The 15,496-nt window shown below is 47.6% G+C and overlaps 2 protein-coding genes across 5 annotated transcripts in view; one reads left to right on the forward strand and one right to left on the reverse strand.

Annotated features, from left to right (window-relative positions):
* Positions 1-324: 324 nt before the first annotated feature.
* LOC147023960 (uncharacterized) lies at positions 325-15,305 on the reverse strand. 3 transcript variants are annotated; one of them, XM_085890038.1, is made up of 3 exons: positions 15,169-15,301; positions 8,889-8,984; positions 325-4,958 (listed from the first exon to the last, which is right to left on the reverse strand). In XM_085890038.1, exon 3 carries the CDS (start codon positions 4,118-4,120, stop codon positions 3,569-3,571), a length of 552 nt encoding a protein of 183 aa, XP_085746164.1. In that variant the 5' UTR covers positions 4,121-4,958; positions 8,889-8,984; positions 15,169-15,301; the 3' UTR covers positions 325-3,568. The 3 variants fall into 3 exon arrangements, 2 of the variants coding, with proteins under 2 accessions (XP_085746164.1, XP_085746165.1); XR_015060490.1 differs by lacking the exon at positions 15,169-15,301 and having other exon boundaries at positions 8,889-13,757; XM_085890039.1 differs by lacking the exon at positions 8,889-8,984 and having other exon boundaries at positions 15,169-15,305.
* CARMIL1 (capping protein regulator and myosin 1 linker 1) overlaps positions 8,973-15,496 on the forward strand; it is a 252,839-nt gene continuing 246,315 nt past the window's right edge. The window contains exon 1 of one of the 2 annotated variants that reach the window (XM_085890034.1): positions 8,973-8,987. The gene's annotated coding sequence lies outside the window, so the exon portion shown is untranslated. Of the gene's footprint in view, positions 8,988-15,138; positions 15,275-15,496 lie in introns of those variants that run through there. The other variant, XM_085890033.1, reaches the window with a different exon arrangement.

A 15,496-nucleotide genomic window follows, 5' to 3' on the forward strand; every position in this document is an offset into this window, starting at 1 on the left:
CTACCGCCAAGGAGCTAGCCACGGGTGGGGGTTTAACCTCACCACAACCCAGTCCGCATTCTACCCACGCGAAATAGGGTGAATTGCCGAATGTCGATATACCTAAGTACCCGCGCGGGTAGCGTACCGTGGAGTTGTACCACGCCGCAGGTCGACTCCGGACACAAACTGCTTAAGCGGCTCGTTCCGTGCTGCAGGGATAACCGAGCGGAGTTCTCGTCGACCTCGACGGTTCAGATTATTTATTGGGTGTCTCCACCCACTACCAATCCCTTACGTGATGCAAGATGGAACTTTCAAATAAAGGAAAGGACGCAACGAAACGGGAAACAGTTTGACAAGCACTTTTAATTCGCACGCAGACAAGCACGTATTTTACAATCATACAAAAATGCACGTACACAGTCAAAGCAAGAACAATACGCAGAGTTAAAACAGAATACAGTAATGTACAAGCACTAATACGGGTTTACTTAATAGACTGGCGCCACACACACACATTTACACCAAAAGCAAGGAAAATACAAGCCACCCTCACAGGCAAGGAGGCAGACAGGTCCGTGGACCAAATGAACGTGGGACCTGGGTGATCGGCCAGGTCCACGAGACTGAAGGGGTCTTACCCGCGCCCTCGTGGCGCGATGGCGGGCTAGCCGCAATGTCCGCGTAACGCGCCTGACTCCGTGCCCCTGGTATGGTCGGTGAGCTCCTCCAGGCATGCGTTGCGCAGGCACGTGTTGGTCGGTCGACACCACGGTTGGGGCGGGGAGCGGACGGGGTTACCGGCGCTATCTCAGCGCGGATGGAGGAAATTGTTGATGCTCGGGGTGGAAAGAGGGGAATGGCGGACGCTCCGTCCCGCTAGCAGGGCCTTGGGACCGCACCGACTCCGGTGAACTCTCGTCCTTGAGCCCTCTTCCACGTCCCTGCTTCACGCCACGATTCGTCCCTCAACCTCAACTCCGAGCTCCGTCCCCTTCGCCGTCCAATCGCCGCAACGACAACCTCACGATGACCTTCGTCTTGACTCGACCAGCACAGCACAGCACAGCACAGCACAACACAGCACAGCACAGCACAGCACAACACAGCACAGCACAGCACAGCACAGCACATGTCCCAATTTGACACGACACTCGACACACGCGAGTCGCCTTGTGCTTGCGTCTTTATAGACCGGAGGAGGAGCGTGTATGCTAATTCGCGGATCAAAACGCGCTTGGAGGCGGGGCCACGCCACCCGACGTTCAGCCATTGGTCGGGCAAAAAGGGGCGTGAGCCTCTCCTGATCCGAATTCCTTCCTAAAAGGAGTCCACATGCATCGCACTTGGGGGCGGGGCCACACCACCCGACGTTTAGCCATTGGTCGGGCAAAAAGGGGCGTGAGCCTCTCCTGATCCGAATTCCTTCCTAAAAGGAGTCCACATGCATCGCACTTGGGGGCGGGGCCACACCATCCGACGTTTAGCCATTGGTCGGGCAAAAAGGGGCGTGAGCCTCTCCTGATCCGAATTTCCTTTCCCGTAAAGGCATCCATTTGTACTCGTGGCTCGATGCGTTCGGCAACAATTACCGAATGGGCCCTGGACAGCACGACGTTCAGTGTTGACTGGTGGTGTGGTTGATGGTTGTGGAAGGAGAAAGGCGAAGGTGGTGGGGGGTTTGCTGTGGTGGTTTGGTTGTTGGCGGGCGTCGTTTGGGAATGGCGGTGAAGCGATGTTTGCGGGATGGAATTGTGGAGGTAAAGAGGCAAAGGTGGTGGTGTTTGAGTTGTTGGTGGCTTAATGGTCCAAAATAACGATAGATAAAGAAAAACGGCTAACTAAAGCATCGCAGCCCGAATCACACATATTCCCTCTAAACAACGGGTGTGGGCTAACTACACATGAACTTATCGATATATCTAACCTGAGGACCTTTCTTGGGTATTGCAAATTTCCACAGCCGCAACAATATTTTCAATTTTGACCTGATTGGACGCATCGTCTGGCAGCCATAATAATATTTTTTTTTTGATTGTGGGTTATTTTAGGTTTTGTTTTTTTTGAATAAGGCTCACTTGGCTGGGATTGACGGTAGAGGAATGGCATCTGAAACTTCGAATCATATCCAGGTTCCTCCTGATGACTTCATTACCTGCAAAATCGAATATTTTTTCAAGTATATTGGTTCGTCGATTTTATTATCCTGTTTGTCTGTCTGTTTGTCGCCTGCAGGTCACAATTTTTAAACCGATCTTCACCAAACATCGTCACATGGTAGAGCTTGTCAAAAGGAAGAAGCCCATTGTTTTTGAGGTCAAAAGGTCAACAACTAAAGTGGTATTTCTAAAATCCTCAATTTTCATCCGATTGACTTGAAATTTGAAGACGATTTATATTTCAGCTCATTGAATTCAACCAGCCAATTATTTTTGAGTTCAACCTCGACCAAAAGGTCAAGATAGGCTCAAGGTGGTCAACAACTAAGGAGTTGTTTCTAAAATCCTCAATTTTCATCTGATTGACTTGAAATTTGAAGAGGATTTGCATATCAGTTTGCTGAATTATACGAGCCAATTATTTTCGAGGTCAACATAGACCAAAAGGACACGGGCCGAATTTATAAAATTGTCAATTTTCATCCGATTGACTTGAAATTTGAAGAGGATTTGCATATTTGGTCATTGAATTCAACCAGCAATTATTTTTGAGATCAAATTTGTTTTTTTGGATTTTGCAAGTGTCATGCTCTGCACGACGTCTTCTACTTCTCTTTGCTTGTGTGGGTTCCTTCTGTGCTCCAATGCAGTCCTGTACCCGCAGTATTTGGTCTTCCATTTGATTTGAATTAAATTAATTTTAATCCCATTATGAATTTAATTGAATAATAATAAACGTCATGGATCAGGGTCAGGTGTCTGATCAAAGCGTGACATCTTGGCACCCGGTCATCATTGCCAACAGTTATAAAGTGGCAGTTCTAGTTATGTCTATTATAAATTATGGAACACACCAGTCCACAAACGCCACACAAAATGACACAAACACCACACAAAACAAGTCTTGGTGAGGGTCGGCAATCTCTGATTGCTCTTTTTCTTGTTTTAATGTTTTTATTACTTATATACATTACGGTGGTCCTTATTCCTCAACCTCGGATTTTCTGAGCTCCAACCCCCGGGATTCATTGGAATAGTCGAGAAAACTCTCCTGGTGAACTTTTTTTTTTTCCAATCAGACAACATTTACCCCTCCCTCATCGACCTTGAAGTTTCACCCTGAGGAATAAAAACAACAATACTTGGAAAAAAAATTTTGTACCATTTATTCCCAAAATGTTAGCTTATAACACACAACATACAGTGTTTTATAAATGGTTACCTCATTACACAGTTAAAGATATTAAACTATAACAAAAATCTCAAGCAAAATGTCCCACAAGGCTCCTAGGCCCGTCTGACTTAGTGCTCCTGCTCCTGCTGGGCCGCCACACCAGCAGACACGGTCTTCTTTCTGGAGTCTGGGAACTCCGCGCGATGACGAGAGACAACTTGGAGGAGAAATTGCAGTTGCTGATCATCCTGAGTTAGCATTCGGTAATCTTGGTCCTGTCCAGAGCCGCTGCCACACTTGGCGTGATCACGTTTGTCATAGCCCTCCTGGGGCACTTTGGAGGTCTCGCTTCTCCGTCTCCGCTCCCCTCCTGACTGGTCTCATCTGCAGAGGTGGACGACGATTCCAATTCCACTTGGATCATGGACGTGCTGGCTTCATCCTCCGCGCGCTGCCTCTGTCGCTCCTGCTCCTCACGGCATTGAGCGGCGCGGGCCTCCACGGCAGCTAACTGTGTGTTGACAGATCCCAGCTTTCCATGGCGACCGGGTTCGCGCTGAGCTAGCAGAAATGCCTTATCCTCCTCATTCGTGAGGACGTCCAGGGCATTGGCGGCGGCGACATCGAAGAGATTCTTTGTCCGCTTCTTGAAAGCTTCCTCACGCACCGCTTGAGAGCCAGCTCGCCCCTTGTTCCGCTTGACGTTTCCAAACTCCTTATGGAGTTTTTCAATCTTTGCCAGGATGGTGTCCTGTCGCTGTAGTGTGATCCTGGCTTTCAACCAGAGCTCAATGACAATTTTCATGACATTGTTGGCCGCCTCCCGCACAGACTTCCTGTCGACCTCGATTCGGTATATCAACAGTCCCAGCACTTCTTCTTCCGAGGGAAGTTGAGAGCCGGCAATGATTTCCAACGGAGCAATCAAACAGCGATGAAATTTGATGATGATGAATTTGAAATAAAAACACTAGAAGAGTTTTCTCAACCGTTCCCACAAATTCCGGGGGTTGGAGCTTAAAATAAATGAATTCGAAAATTTACCCCCTAACGAAGGACCACCCTAATATACATTAGGAATAGCCGTTACTGTTCAACATAATTGTGAGGAATAATTTTATGAAAAAAGAACAGCGCGTTCTGCTCAGACAGACCCATGGTATGGAGATGGCCGATTAATCTCCCTGGAGTGACCCAGAGATCCCTCACGTCACATCTAAAATGTTTTGCTCTTCTCTCTGTGGAGCCACGATCACGCGGTCTTCCATAATGTGTTTCATTATGTTTGGGGCAGCCTGGCAGAAGTTGCAGGTGTCTTCAGTAGTGTCCCTCGAGTCTGTTTGTCCTGTAAAAGCTGTGGGTGTTGTCCACAATTGAAGCATGAAAGTTGATGTTGTGTTAGTGTCAGCGTGAAAAGCAAAGGGTTATGATACTCAACATAGTGAGTGACTCCATTTCAACACCTGAACCTACATCTGCATCATTACCTGATTTGTGCTCTAATTCCATTTACCAGTCGGTCTTTACTCCGGTGCTAACTTTGCCAAGGTTCTGCTGGGATCTGAATTTCACTCTCTCCCTGCTGAAGGTGGACCTGAGTATCATGCCCATGATGATTATTGTCGACTTTAGGTCTTGCATTCCTGCATACAGTACAGGTACATCACAATATGAGGTAAACCATAAATGAACGTGAGTTCACAGAACACCTTACCCCACGGTGCTTTCAGAAAAAGGACACGGTAAGGATCTTTTCAATTCCTGATTTGTGTTTCCGATCACAATCTATCTTTCCTACGAGCCACGATTTTGTCTGAATCTCGATATTCCCCAGTGATGAGAGCATGAGCGGCAAATTTGATTGGTCGAGATGGCATAAAATGGCGTAATGTTTTGTCCAAGTACTACTCAACCCGAGGTTTTCAGTAGGGTCAGGACAATTTGTGTTCCAGTGTTCAATTATCTAATCCAATTGAAATAAAATAAAAGTTTTGGAGGCTGTAGAAAAGAAAAAAAAAACTTTTTCGGAAGTTTACCGCCGTTGATCCACCGTCTTTTACACCACCTTATTTAACACGTTACGTTCGTTCTTTGTGCCTGTTGTTTGTGTCCTTTGTGACATCCTTAAAAACAGTAAGTTTCCTGTTTTGGAATGATGTTGAATTCAATGACCAAATATGCAACTCCTTTTGAAATTTCAAGTCAATTGGATGAAAATTGACAATTTTAGAAACATGGCCTATGTTGACCTCAAAATAATTGGTTTATTTCCATGACCTAATATGCAAATCCTGTTCAAATTTCTTGTCCAATTGAGGATTTTAGAAATTTGACAAATTCGTTGACCTTTTGACCTCAAAAACAATAGGCTTTTTGCTTATGATGAACTCTCCCATGTGGTGAAGCTTCGTGATGATCGGTCTAAAATTGTGACCTGCAGGCGACAGACAAACTAAAAAACACATGCAACCAACCAATATACCTGAAAAATCTTCGATTTTTTGCAAGTAACAAACAAACGGAGACCTGTTCTAACATATGGCAGCTTGGCTGCCAGGTCGCTATCATTTCTTGGAAGCACAGCTGGGCCACTGATGCTGTGCCCCTTTACTAGTACACTGGTACTCATTTTGCCAACCTCAGAACCTGGTGTTCATTCAGCAGCTAACAGGACTTGAACTCAGGACCCTTAGATCCTCAGTTATGCCAGCTACCCTAACCACTCAGCCAACACCAGGTTATCAAAGGAGTAAAAACCGAGTTCTCCCTTCCTTTGGAGCCTGGCGATGACGTCATGCACATACCTCTGCCACGTAATGCCTGATCCACAACAACATATCGGGCCCATTATATATTTGAAACAAGCCGGGAGGCGACGATGGTTCACGGGAATTATTGAGGAAGCCCTATCGTAAAAACCTATCTCTTCCATCAAAATTGACCAAATCAAATCGGATTTTTTTATATGTTGTACTTATGGACATTACGCACAGCTTGAAGGAAATGAAATTGCAAGAAAAAAATAAAAATAAATAAAAACTTCAAGTGGGTGTGGCTCCACCCATAACGGGCGTGGGATGCCCCTCATACAAAAAGACACAACTCGACCATGATATCTAGTTTGTGTCCAAGTTTGATTAAGATTGCATCAAACGTCACAGAGCTATGCTCTGGAGATAGTCACAGACAGACAGACAGACACACAGACACAACGAAAATAGTGGTCATTGCTGCTGCCCACGAACCAACTGCTGGCGCCCGCGAATCAATAGCATGATATTTGTTCGCGGGCACCAGCAGTGACCACTATTTTCGTTGTGTCTGTGTGTCTGTCTGTTTGTGACTCTCTCCAGAGCATAGCTCCTTGATGTTTGATGCGATCTTGATGAAACTTGGACACAAACTAGATATCATGGTCTAGTTGTGTCTTTTTGTATGAGGGGCGTCCCACGCCTCTTATAGGTGGAGCAACGCCCACTTGAACTTTTTTCCCTCGATTTTACAGTACTACTGTATATCGTTTTGGTCCTATCTCTCTCAATGGTGAAGAATCACTGAAAAAATGAAATAACTCTCGTATCCAGGTCCGGATCTTCACCAAAATCTAATCAATTCGTCATGGTCACACATCCCACCTGTCCACCAAGTTTCGTCTGAATCCGTCCACAACATTTTGAGATATCCTACCGACACACAAACAAACAGACAAATGAAAATTGTTCGATTTTGCAAGTAACAAACAAACAAACAAGCAGTCATAGACTGGTACTTACGAAATCGTCAACTTGACCTCTGACCTTGGCTAATAAAAGCTGTCTCTAGAGAAGGTAGCGACGCAAACCAGAAGTTTCTACGATGATTCTGTACCAAACCATCAAAATTCGAATGTTTTGGATGTTTGACCTCACTGTGACCTTGACCTTTGACCGATTTTGACCAAAATCTAATCAGTGCGAGCCATCACCCTCCTGAATCACGGGGTGCAATTTGACATTGGTAGCTTCTTCCGTTCTCGAAGCCTGGTGTTGGTGCAGTGGTTAGGGCAGCGGCTTGGGATCCAAAAGGTCCTGAGTTCAAGCCCCGTTGGGCCACTGAATTAATACACCAGGGGGTTGACTCAGCCTGTCATCCTTCCGAGGTCGGCGAAATGAGTACCAGTGTACTGGGCCGGTGTATACCCCGGTTAAAATAGGTGTACCATATCCCTGTGTTGTAAGAGGCGACCAGGGTTGCGTCAGGAAGGGCATCCGGCGTAAAACATGTGCCAAATCACAATGCGGATCATACAGATGATCCGCTGTGGCGACCCTTAACGGGAGCAGCCGAAAGAAGAAGAGGAGAGGAGTTTCTTCCGTTCTCGAGTTATCTGTACCAAACCATCAAAAATAGAATATTTGACCTCAATGTGACCTTGACCTTTGACCGATTTTGACCAAAATCTAATCAGCACTAGCCACCACCCTCCCGAATCACGGGGTGTAATTTGACATTGGTTGCTTCTTCCGTTCTCGAGTTATCATTTTTTGGATGTTTGACCTCACTGTGACCTTGACCTTTGACCGATTTTGACCAAAATCTAATCAGCACGAACCATCACCCTCCCGAATCACGGGGTGTAATTTGACATTGGTAGCTTCTTCCGTTCTCGAGTTATCATTTTTTGGATGTTTGACCTCACTGTGACCTTGACCTTTGACCGATTTTGACCAAAATCTAATCAGCACGAGCCATCACCCTCCTGAATCACGTGGTGTAATTTGACATTGGTAGCTTCTTCCGTTCTCGAGTTATCGTGCCTACAAACAAACACACACCCACAAACAAACACACAAACAAACACACAAACAGAGGACGGAAGTCATCAATATACTTACGAAATCTAAAGATTTCGTAAGTAACAGAGACGGTTGAAAATATAACCTTCTTGACCATCGGTGGTGGAGGTAAAAAAAAAAAGGTTCAACAATAGGGGAAAAGGGTTTAAAATCACCAGAAATTAACTTTTTTTTCATTACACAAACGGCAAAACCACAAAAGGGTCCTCAACCGAGAACATGCGCTGGGTTCTGTTCCTTTATCAAGCAGCTTGTATAGCGCTCGCCAAGCGGCTTAAGCACTCTAGCAAGCACTCCAACGAAACGATTGATTCGGAACGGCCGGCTAAGTAAGCGATAGCGAGCTAACTGTTAGCGGAACACCCCCCATGGATCAACTTTTTGAGTGAGATGAGGAGGTTACTGTTATTCTAATCACGAAAAAAAAAATTGAATTTCTCTTCAGGAGTTAGGGGTTGGGAGTCGCGTCATTCTTTTTGCTACTGACAATTATTCTGCGATTATTATTGTTCATGTTATTATTTTGTAATATTGTAACGTTAATATGACCATTATTCTGAGGTAGCCGAGGACAAAAATGGCGCGAGAAGGTGGAACGACGCTCAAGCTGTTTCACATATATATATACACCTTTCCAATGAGGAAAAGGGAATAAATCGGGAATTTTTTTTTTTTTGCAATCGAGGCGAAAGCAACATTGGCTAAGTGGGTGTAAAAAATAACACGGAGTCCTCTTACTCGAGAGTCGTGATACAATACTGAGGGTCTGCATCGTCACCCGTAATACCCTCTGTCACCACCACCACCGGGACCGGCGCTCCTCCTTCGGGATTCCTGGTGAGGGAAATTAAGTCGACACAACCTTTCGGTGTTACGGAACTTGGTGTGGGCTTAGCGGTTCGGGTGGCGGCTTGGGATCCTCGGGTCCTGAGTTCAAGCCCTTGTAGGCCGCTGAATTAACACCAGGTGGGGTTGACTCAGCCTGTCATCCTTCCGAGGTCGGTGAAATGAGCAGCAGTGCAGCGGCCAAAAGGCTGCACACCAAGGGAAGGCTCATTGACGGATTTATTAAAATCTGGTATTGGTGTGGTGCAGGCATGACGGGCCGAACGACCTCCTCCTGTGCAAAAATTGTTAAAAATAAATAAATAAACAAGTGGTGCCAGGCACAACAAATCCCGCCAAATTTTTTTTTTTGTACGTATACCTTGTCGAGGCTCGTGTGAGAGCTAACACACAACGCACAGCAAGGGGGGCATCAGACAAGAGGGAAGGGAGTGGGAAGGACAAAACAGTGGGGAACAGAGACCTGAGGAGATCTGTGGAAAGGAGAGGGATGGGACGGGGAACATGGGGAATAGAAGATGGACATTGCAGGGACTTTCAGGAAGGAAAGCAGGGAATTTGAAGGAAGTGGGCTTGGGTGGATTATCGGGGGTAGAAAAGATCGAGGATTTGGATGGGGGATGATAAGAGGTGGTGGTGAACAGCTGTTTTGAAAGCCTGGAGGGAAGAATGGAAATGAATAGAGTGAGGGAGTTTATTCCAAAGGCGGGAAAAAAGAGGAATGAAAGAGCGAAGGTGAGCAGTGATTCGTGATTGTGGTAGTTTTACCAGAAGGGGGTTGTTGGCGGACCTTGAGCGCCTTGCGGAAATGTGGTGGGGACAAATCACAGAGAGAGCAGGGGGGAGGGGGGCGAGGCTGGAGAGGAGACTGTAGAAGACAGACCACCGACCAACCTGCAGTGAGAGAGTGAGAGGCTCAAAGACTCAGCTTCATTGCGGGAGATGCCAATGATCCGAAATGCCTTGGTTTCTACAGCGTGAAGCCGAGACAGGTGGGAGGCAGGAGCACCAGCCCAGAGGGGAGAGCAGTACTCCATCAGGCTATGGACAAAAGCTTTGTAAGTGGTCAGGAGCTCAGGTGGGCCGAGGAAGGACTTTGCATGACGGAGGATTCCCAGTTGGCGACTGGTTTGGAGGCGAGGTTTGAAATGTGGCTTTCCCTGTCATAGCAGATGTCAGAGGAAAGGTCATGGCAGATAGTGAGACCCAGAAGCTTGAAAGAAAGGACTTCTTCCAGAGGATTGTTGAGAAAGTGGATGGGGAGGTTTTCTAAACGGTCCTTTCGGAGAGACATAGTGAGAGTGTGAGATTTGTCCGGGTTGAAAGACATGTTCCACATGTTGGATCAGTTTATGATTTTATCCAGATCAGCAGTGAGCGAAGAAGCTGCTGCTTGCCGGTCTGAGGGACGACCGATGGCATGGCAGAGGGTGGAGTCATCGGCAAAGAGATATTGAGGATTTTCCAGAGAGTCGGAGAGATCATTGATGAAAACCAGAAAAAGAACGGGGCCCAGAACGCTACCTTGAGGAACTCCAGCATGGACAGGAAGAGGGTATGAAAGAACTCCATTTATGGCCACACGGTGACTGCGACAGGAGAGGAAGTCTGCGAGCCATGAGTGGAGATGGCCTTGGATACCATAGGAAGAGAGTTTGGTGAGCAGGGCAGGGTGCCAGACCGTGTCAAAAGCACGTGATATGTCCAGGGATACGGCTCGGATTTCATGTCTGGCATTGAATATCTCCATCCATTGTTGGGAGAGCAAAATCAGCATATCCAGGGTAGAGAGACCTGGTCTGAAACCAAATTGATGATCAGAAATCAAGCCATTGGAGAAGAGGAAGGATTTCATGTCTGAAGCGATGATGGATTCCATAACCTTGCTGATGATTCGGAGAAGGCTGATTCGTCTGTACTTGCAGGGATCTGTTTTATCACCTTTTTATGCAGGGCAGTGATGTTTGCAGATTTCCAAGCAGATGGCAGATGACCTTGAGCAAATGAGAGGGTGAATAGAACAGAGAGAGGGTAAGCAAGAGCAGAAAAGCAGGCTTTGAGGACACGTGGGCTGATGCTGTCTGGACCGGTTACAGAATCTGAGTCGAGGTTTGACAGCAAGCTCTCCACCTTGTCAGGAGAAGAGGACACAGAGTCCAGAGATAGTTGGGTGCGACTGGGTAAGGTGGGTAGAGAAAGTGATGGGTTTTGGACACAAGATTTAGCTGCAAACACCGAGTTTAGACATTCAGCTTTATCACGTGTGGAATCAGCAGTGCGGCCATTTGAGGTAAGGGAGGGGATGGAGGGGGAACATACACCAGAAACAGATTTGATTAAACGCCACCAGGATTTTGAGGAGGGAGAGAGGTTTGAGAGTTCAGACTTGAGATGAGAAAGATGTTGTTTTCTGGCTCTCCTGAGGGTAGATACACACTTGTTCCAAGCTTTATGGAAGGAAGTGAGATTGCCCTCAGTTGGGTTTGCTTTCCATGAGGCAAAGGCAAGTTGTTTCAAGACAACTGCCTCGCCACAAGCTTCAGTGAACCATTGGCGGGAGGAAGGGTGGGACAACTGAAGATGAGAGGGGATAAATCTGTGCATGAGGGAGAGCAAGTTTCTTCGAAAGAATTCCCAGGATGAGTTGATGTTGGAGAAAGTAGCGATAGGAGACCAGTCTATAAGTTTGAGGGCTGCTTGGAGACCCCGCCAGTCGGCTTGAGTGAAATGCCAGATTCGACGGCGGTGAGGTGGTTCTCTGATAACAGTCAGAGAGATGTCCACTTTGACAAGGACGTGGTCAGAAGAACCGATTGGAGCGGAGGAAGAGCAGTAGATATTTTCAGGGAAATTTGTCAAAATCAGATCCAGAAGAGATGGAGTACCATTGGTCGAGATCCGGGTCGGGAAGTTGACCGATTGAGTCAGTCCCAATGAGTCGCAGAAAGCTTTTTCTGAGGTGCCATGACAGGTGAGAGAGGTACCCACACCTAGCCAACTGGCATGATGACAATTGAAGTGAGGCATTTAAGGCATAAAGTTATTTTGGGGATCAAATTTAAATTTGATACATCATTAACCTGAATGTTGATTATATGGAATAGAATCAGGAATATTTTAGTCTTAGTTTGAAGTCAATTCAACCATTTTTGACGAAGTTATGAGCGAAAAACGATTTTGACCCTTTTGTGACCTGACCTTGACCTTTGACCTAATTGGACCCAAAGGTTAATGGGGTCGTCCGAGGTTCATTACCCACCTGCGGATACAATTTGACAGTGTTTGATCCAGCCGTTTTCCCGTAAAGTTGTATTTTCGTAACCATGTTTTAGTTTTAATGGAAAATTTGTAATTTTGACCGATGGCCATGACCCCAAAAACTTCGGTCCCTACCGATCTTCACAAATATGCATTTTTCACTGTAGGAATGGGGAGGATTATAAGTGACAAATAGAATAAGGTTCACTATAAGCTTAGTTTGAAGTAAATCAGATCATTTTTGACGAAGTTATGAGTGAAAAACGATTTTGATCTTTTCGTGACCTTGACCTTGACCTTTGATCCAATTGGACCCAAAAGTTAATGGGGTCGTCCAAGGTTCATTGCCCACCTGTGGATTAAATTTGATAGTGTTTGCTAAAGCCGTTTTGCCCTAAAGTTGCTAACAGACAGACAGACAAACAAACAGACAAACAAACCGGACGATTACAATATCCCGCTACCTCCCTCCGGGGGGGGGGGGGGGGGGCGGGATAATGAGATTGCATAAGGAACGAACGAACGAACAAACGAGTTATCCACTGCCTCTGCTTGCTTGTATGAACAGAAATGGTTGCAACCTGACTCCTCTCATCCACGGATGTTTCTCGTACTTGCTATCGTTCTATGAATCCCATTTTTACATTCAGGAACAGATCAAGGATGGATAGCCGTTTTGAAATTGCCACTCTTTCGTCTGAATGCTGAAAATTGTTTCAAATATGATTTGAATCACAGATTTCGTGCCAGCAACGGCAGGTTAAAAGCGCCACGTTAGCTAAACCATCCATCCATCCATCCATTGGGACCATACACTGTGCAGAGCGTTGTTGCTGCTTAAGCTGTCTCCTTGGCTATTGGGCACAATCCTGGATGGGTCGCCACTCCAACACAGGATACCAGCATGTTGGCACTCATTTTGCCGACGTCGGAAGGATGATGGGCAGAGTCAACCCCACTTGGTATTAATTCAACAGCTGACGGGGATTTGAACTCAGGATCCTCGGATCCCAAGCCCACCACCCAATCCATGATGCCAACACCAGGCATTATAACAAGTTTGATTTAAATCCCTTCAGCTGTTCTCAAATATCTCATTTTTACCTGACATCATGACCTTTGACGTTTGAACGCTTGACCACATAATCTAATCAATTTATATATGCGTCATGATACACACTTGTACCAAGTTTGACAAGGAACCCTTCAGCCGTTCTCAAGTTATCGTGGGAAAGAAAACCTATCACGTACTCTGACCTCTGACCTTTGACCTTTGACACACCAATGCACACACAGAACATGCGCAAAAGGCTTCATTTAACATTCATACATCATTTCGAAAGTTTCATCTTGGCAAACCTCCACCCTCGGCCAACCACCTAAGCGACCGCACTCAGCCACCCACGGAAACGACCGCATTCGACCACCCACCGAAACGACCGCACTCGACCACACCCACCGAAACGACCGCACTCGGCCACCCACCGAAACGACCGCACTCGGCCACCCACCGAAACGACCGCACTCAACCACCCACCGAAACGACCGCATTCGGCCACCCCCCAAAACGACCGCATTCGGCCACCCACCGAAACGACCACACTCAGCCACCCACCGAAACTACCAGTTTCGACCACCCACCGAAACGACCGCATTCGGACACCCACCGAAACGACCGCATTCGGCCACCCACCGAAACGACCGCATTCGGCCACCCACCGAAACTACCACACTCGGCCACCCACCGAAACGACCGCACTCGGCCACCCACTGAAACGACCGCACTCGGCCACCCACCGAAACGACTGCATTCGGCCACCCCACCGAAACGCCCGCATTCGGCCACCCACTGAAACGACCGCATTCGGCCACCCACCGAAACAACAAGTTTCGACCACCCACCGAAACGACCGTATTCCGCCACCAACCGAAACGACCGCATTCGGCCACCCACCGAAACGACCGCATTCGGCCACCCACCGAAACGACCACACTCGGCCACCCACCGAAACGACCGCACTCGGCCACCCCACCGAAACGACCGCATTCGGCCACCCCACCGAAACGACCGCATTCGGCCACCCACTGAAACGACCGCATTCGGCCACCCACTGAAACGACCGTATTCCGCCACCCACCGAAACGACCGTATTCGGCCACCCACCGAAACGACCGCATTCGGCCACCCACCGAAACGACCGCATTCGGCCACCCACTGAAACGACCGCATTCGGCCACCCACCGAAACGACCACACTCGGCCACCCACCGAAACGACCGTATTCCGCCACCCACCGAAACGACCGTATTCGGCCACCCACCGAAACGACCGCATTCGGCCACCCACCGAAACGACCGCATTCGGCCACCCACTGAAACGACCGCATTCGGCCACCCACCGAAACGACCACTTTCGACCACCCACCGAAACGACCACTTTCGACCACCCACCGAAACGACCACTTTCGACCACCCACCGAAACGACCACTTTCGACCACCCACCGAAACGACCACTTTCGACCACCCACCGAAACGACCACTTTCGACCACCCACCGAAACGACCACTTTCGACCACCCACCGAAACGACCACTTTCGACCACCCACCGAAACGACCACTTTCGACCACCCACCGAAACGACCGTATTCAGCCACACACGAAACCACCGTATTCGGCCACCCACCAAAACAACCGTATTTGGCCACCCACTGAAGCAACCGCACTCGGCCACCCGCCGAAACGAGTTGTTTAAATCGTTACTGAGGTGCGGCTATGCCACAGATGCAGTGCCCCCATTGAATTGGTTAAGAATTTTGGAATGTGACGAAGATTCCTCTTACTTTTATGAAAGGTGTTGTGAGATATTTGCCAAACTCTCACCAGTGAATGCCAGCAGATAATACAACCTACAAACCTTCCATTAAAGAAAGACGAGGCACTCGTTGAGGCATCGCCCTTCCTGCAAAGCACCGAAAGGAGAGTTCGGCTCGGGAATCGAACCCAGATTGAAAAGCTCAAAGGTAAGTCCGCGGTGCCGTCAACTCGGCAGCACAGCAAAACTCCCGCATGTAACTCACACCTAACCAAGGGGGGTTATCAGTTAGAAGGAACTGGAAGGTTGGACTGTTGGAGCAGCGGGGTCGAGAGGAGACAACAACCTTTCTCCACCTTAGACCGGAAATAAAGGGTGTTCGGGTGGTTGTTGGCACAGCCGGCAGGGGGCGATCCCTCTCCTCTTCCTT

This window comes from Eptatretus burgeri, chromosome 7 (genome assembly GCF_056783735.1).
Source record: "Eptatretus burgeri isolate ZD-2024b chromosome 7, Ebu_testis_v1, whole genome shotgun sequence".
In the NCBI taxonomy this organism is placed as follows: Eukaryota; Metazoa; Chordata; class Myxini; order Myxiniformes; family Myxinidae; genus Eptatretus; species Eptatretus burgeri.

Bases quoted from the DNA above. Each gene is read 5' to 3' on its own strand.
- LOC147023960 (XM_085890039.1), bottom strand. From the start codon at position 4,120: ATGAAAATTGTCATTGAGCTCTGGTTGAAAGCCAGGATCACACTACAG.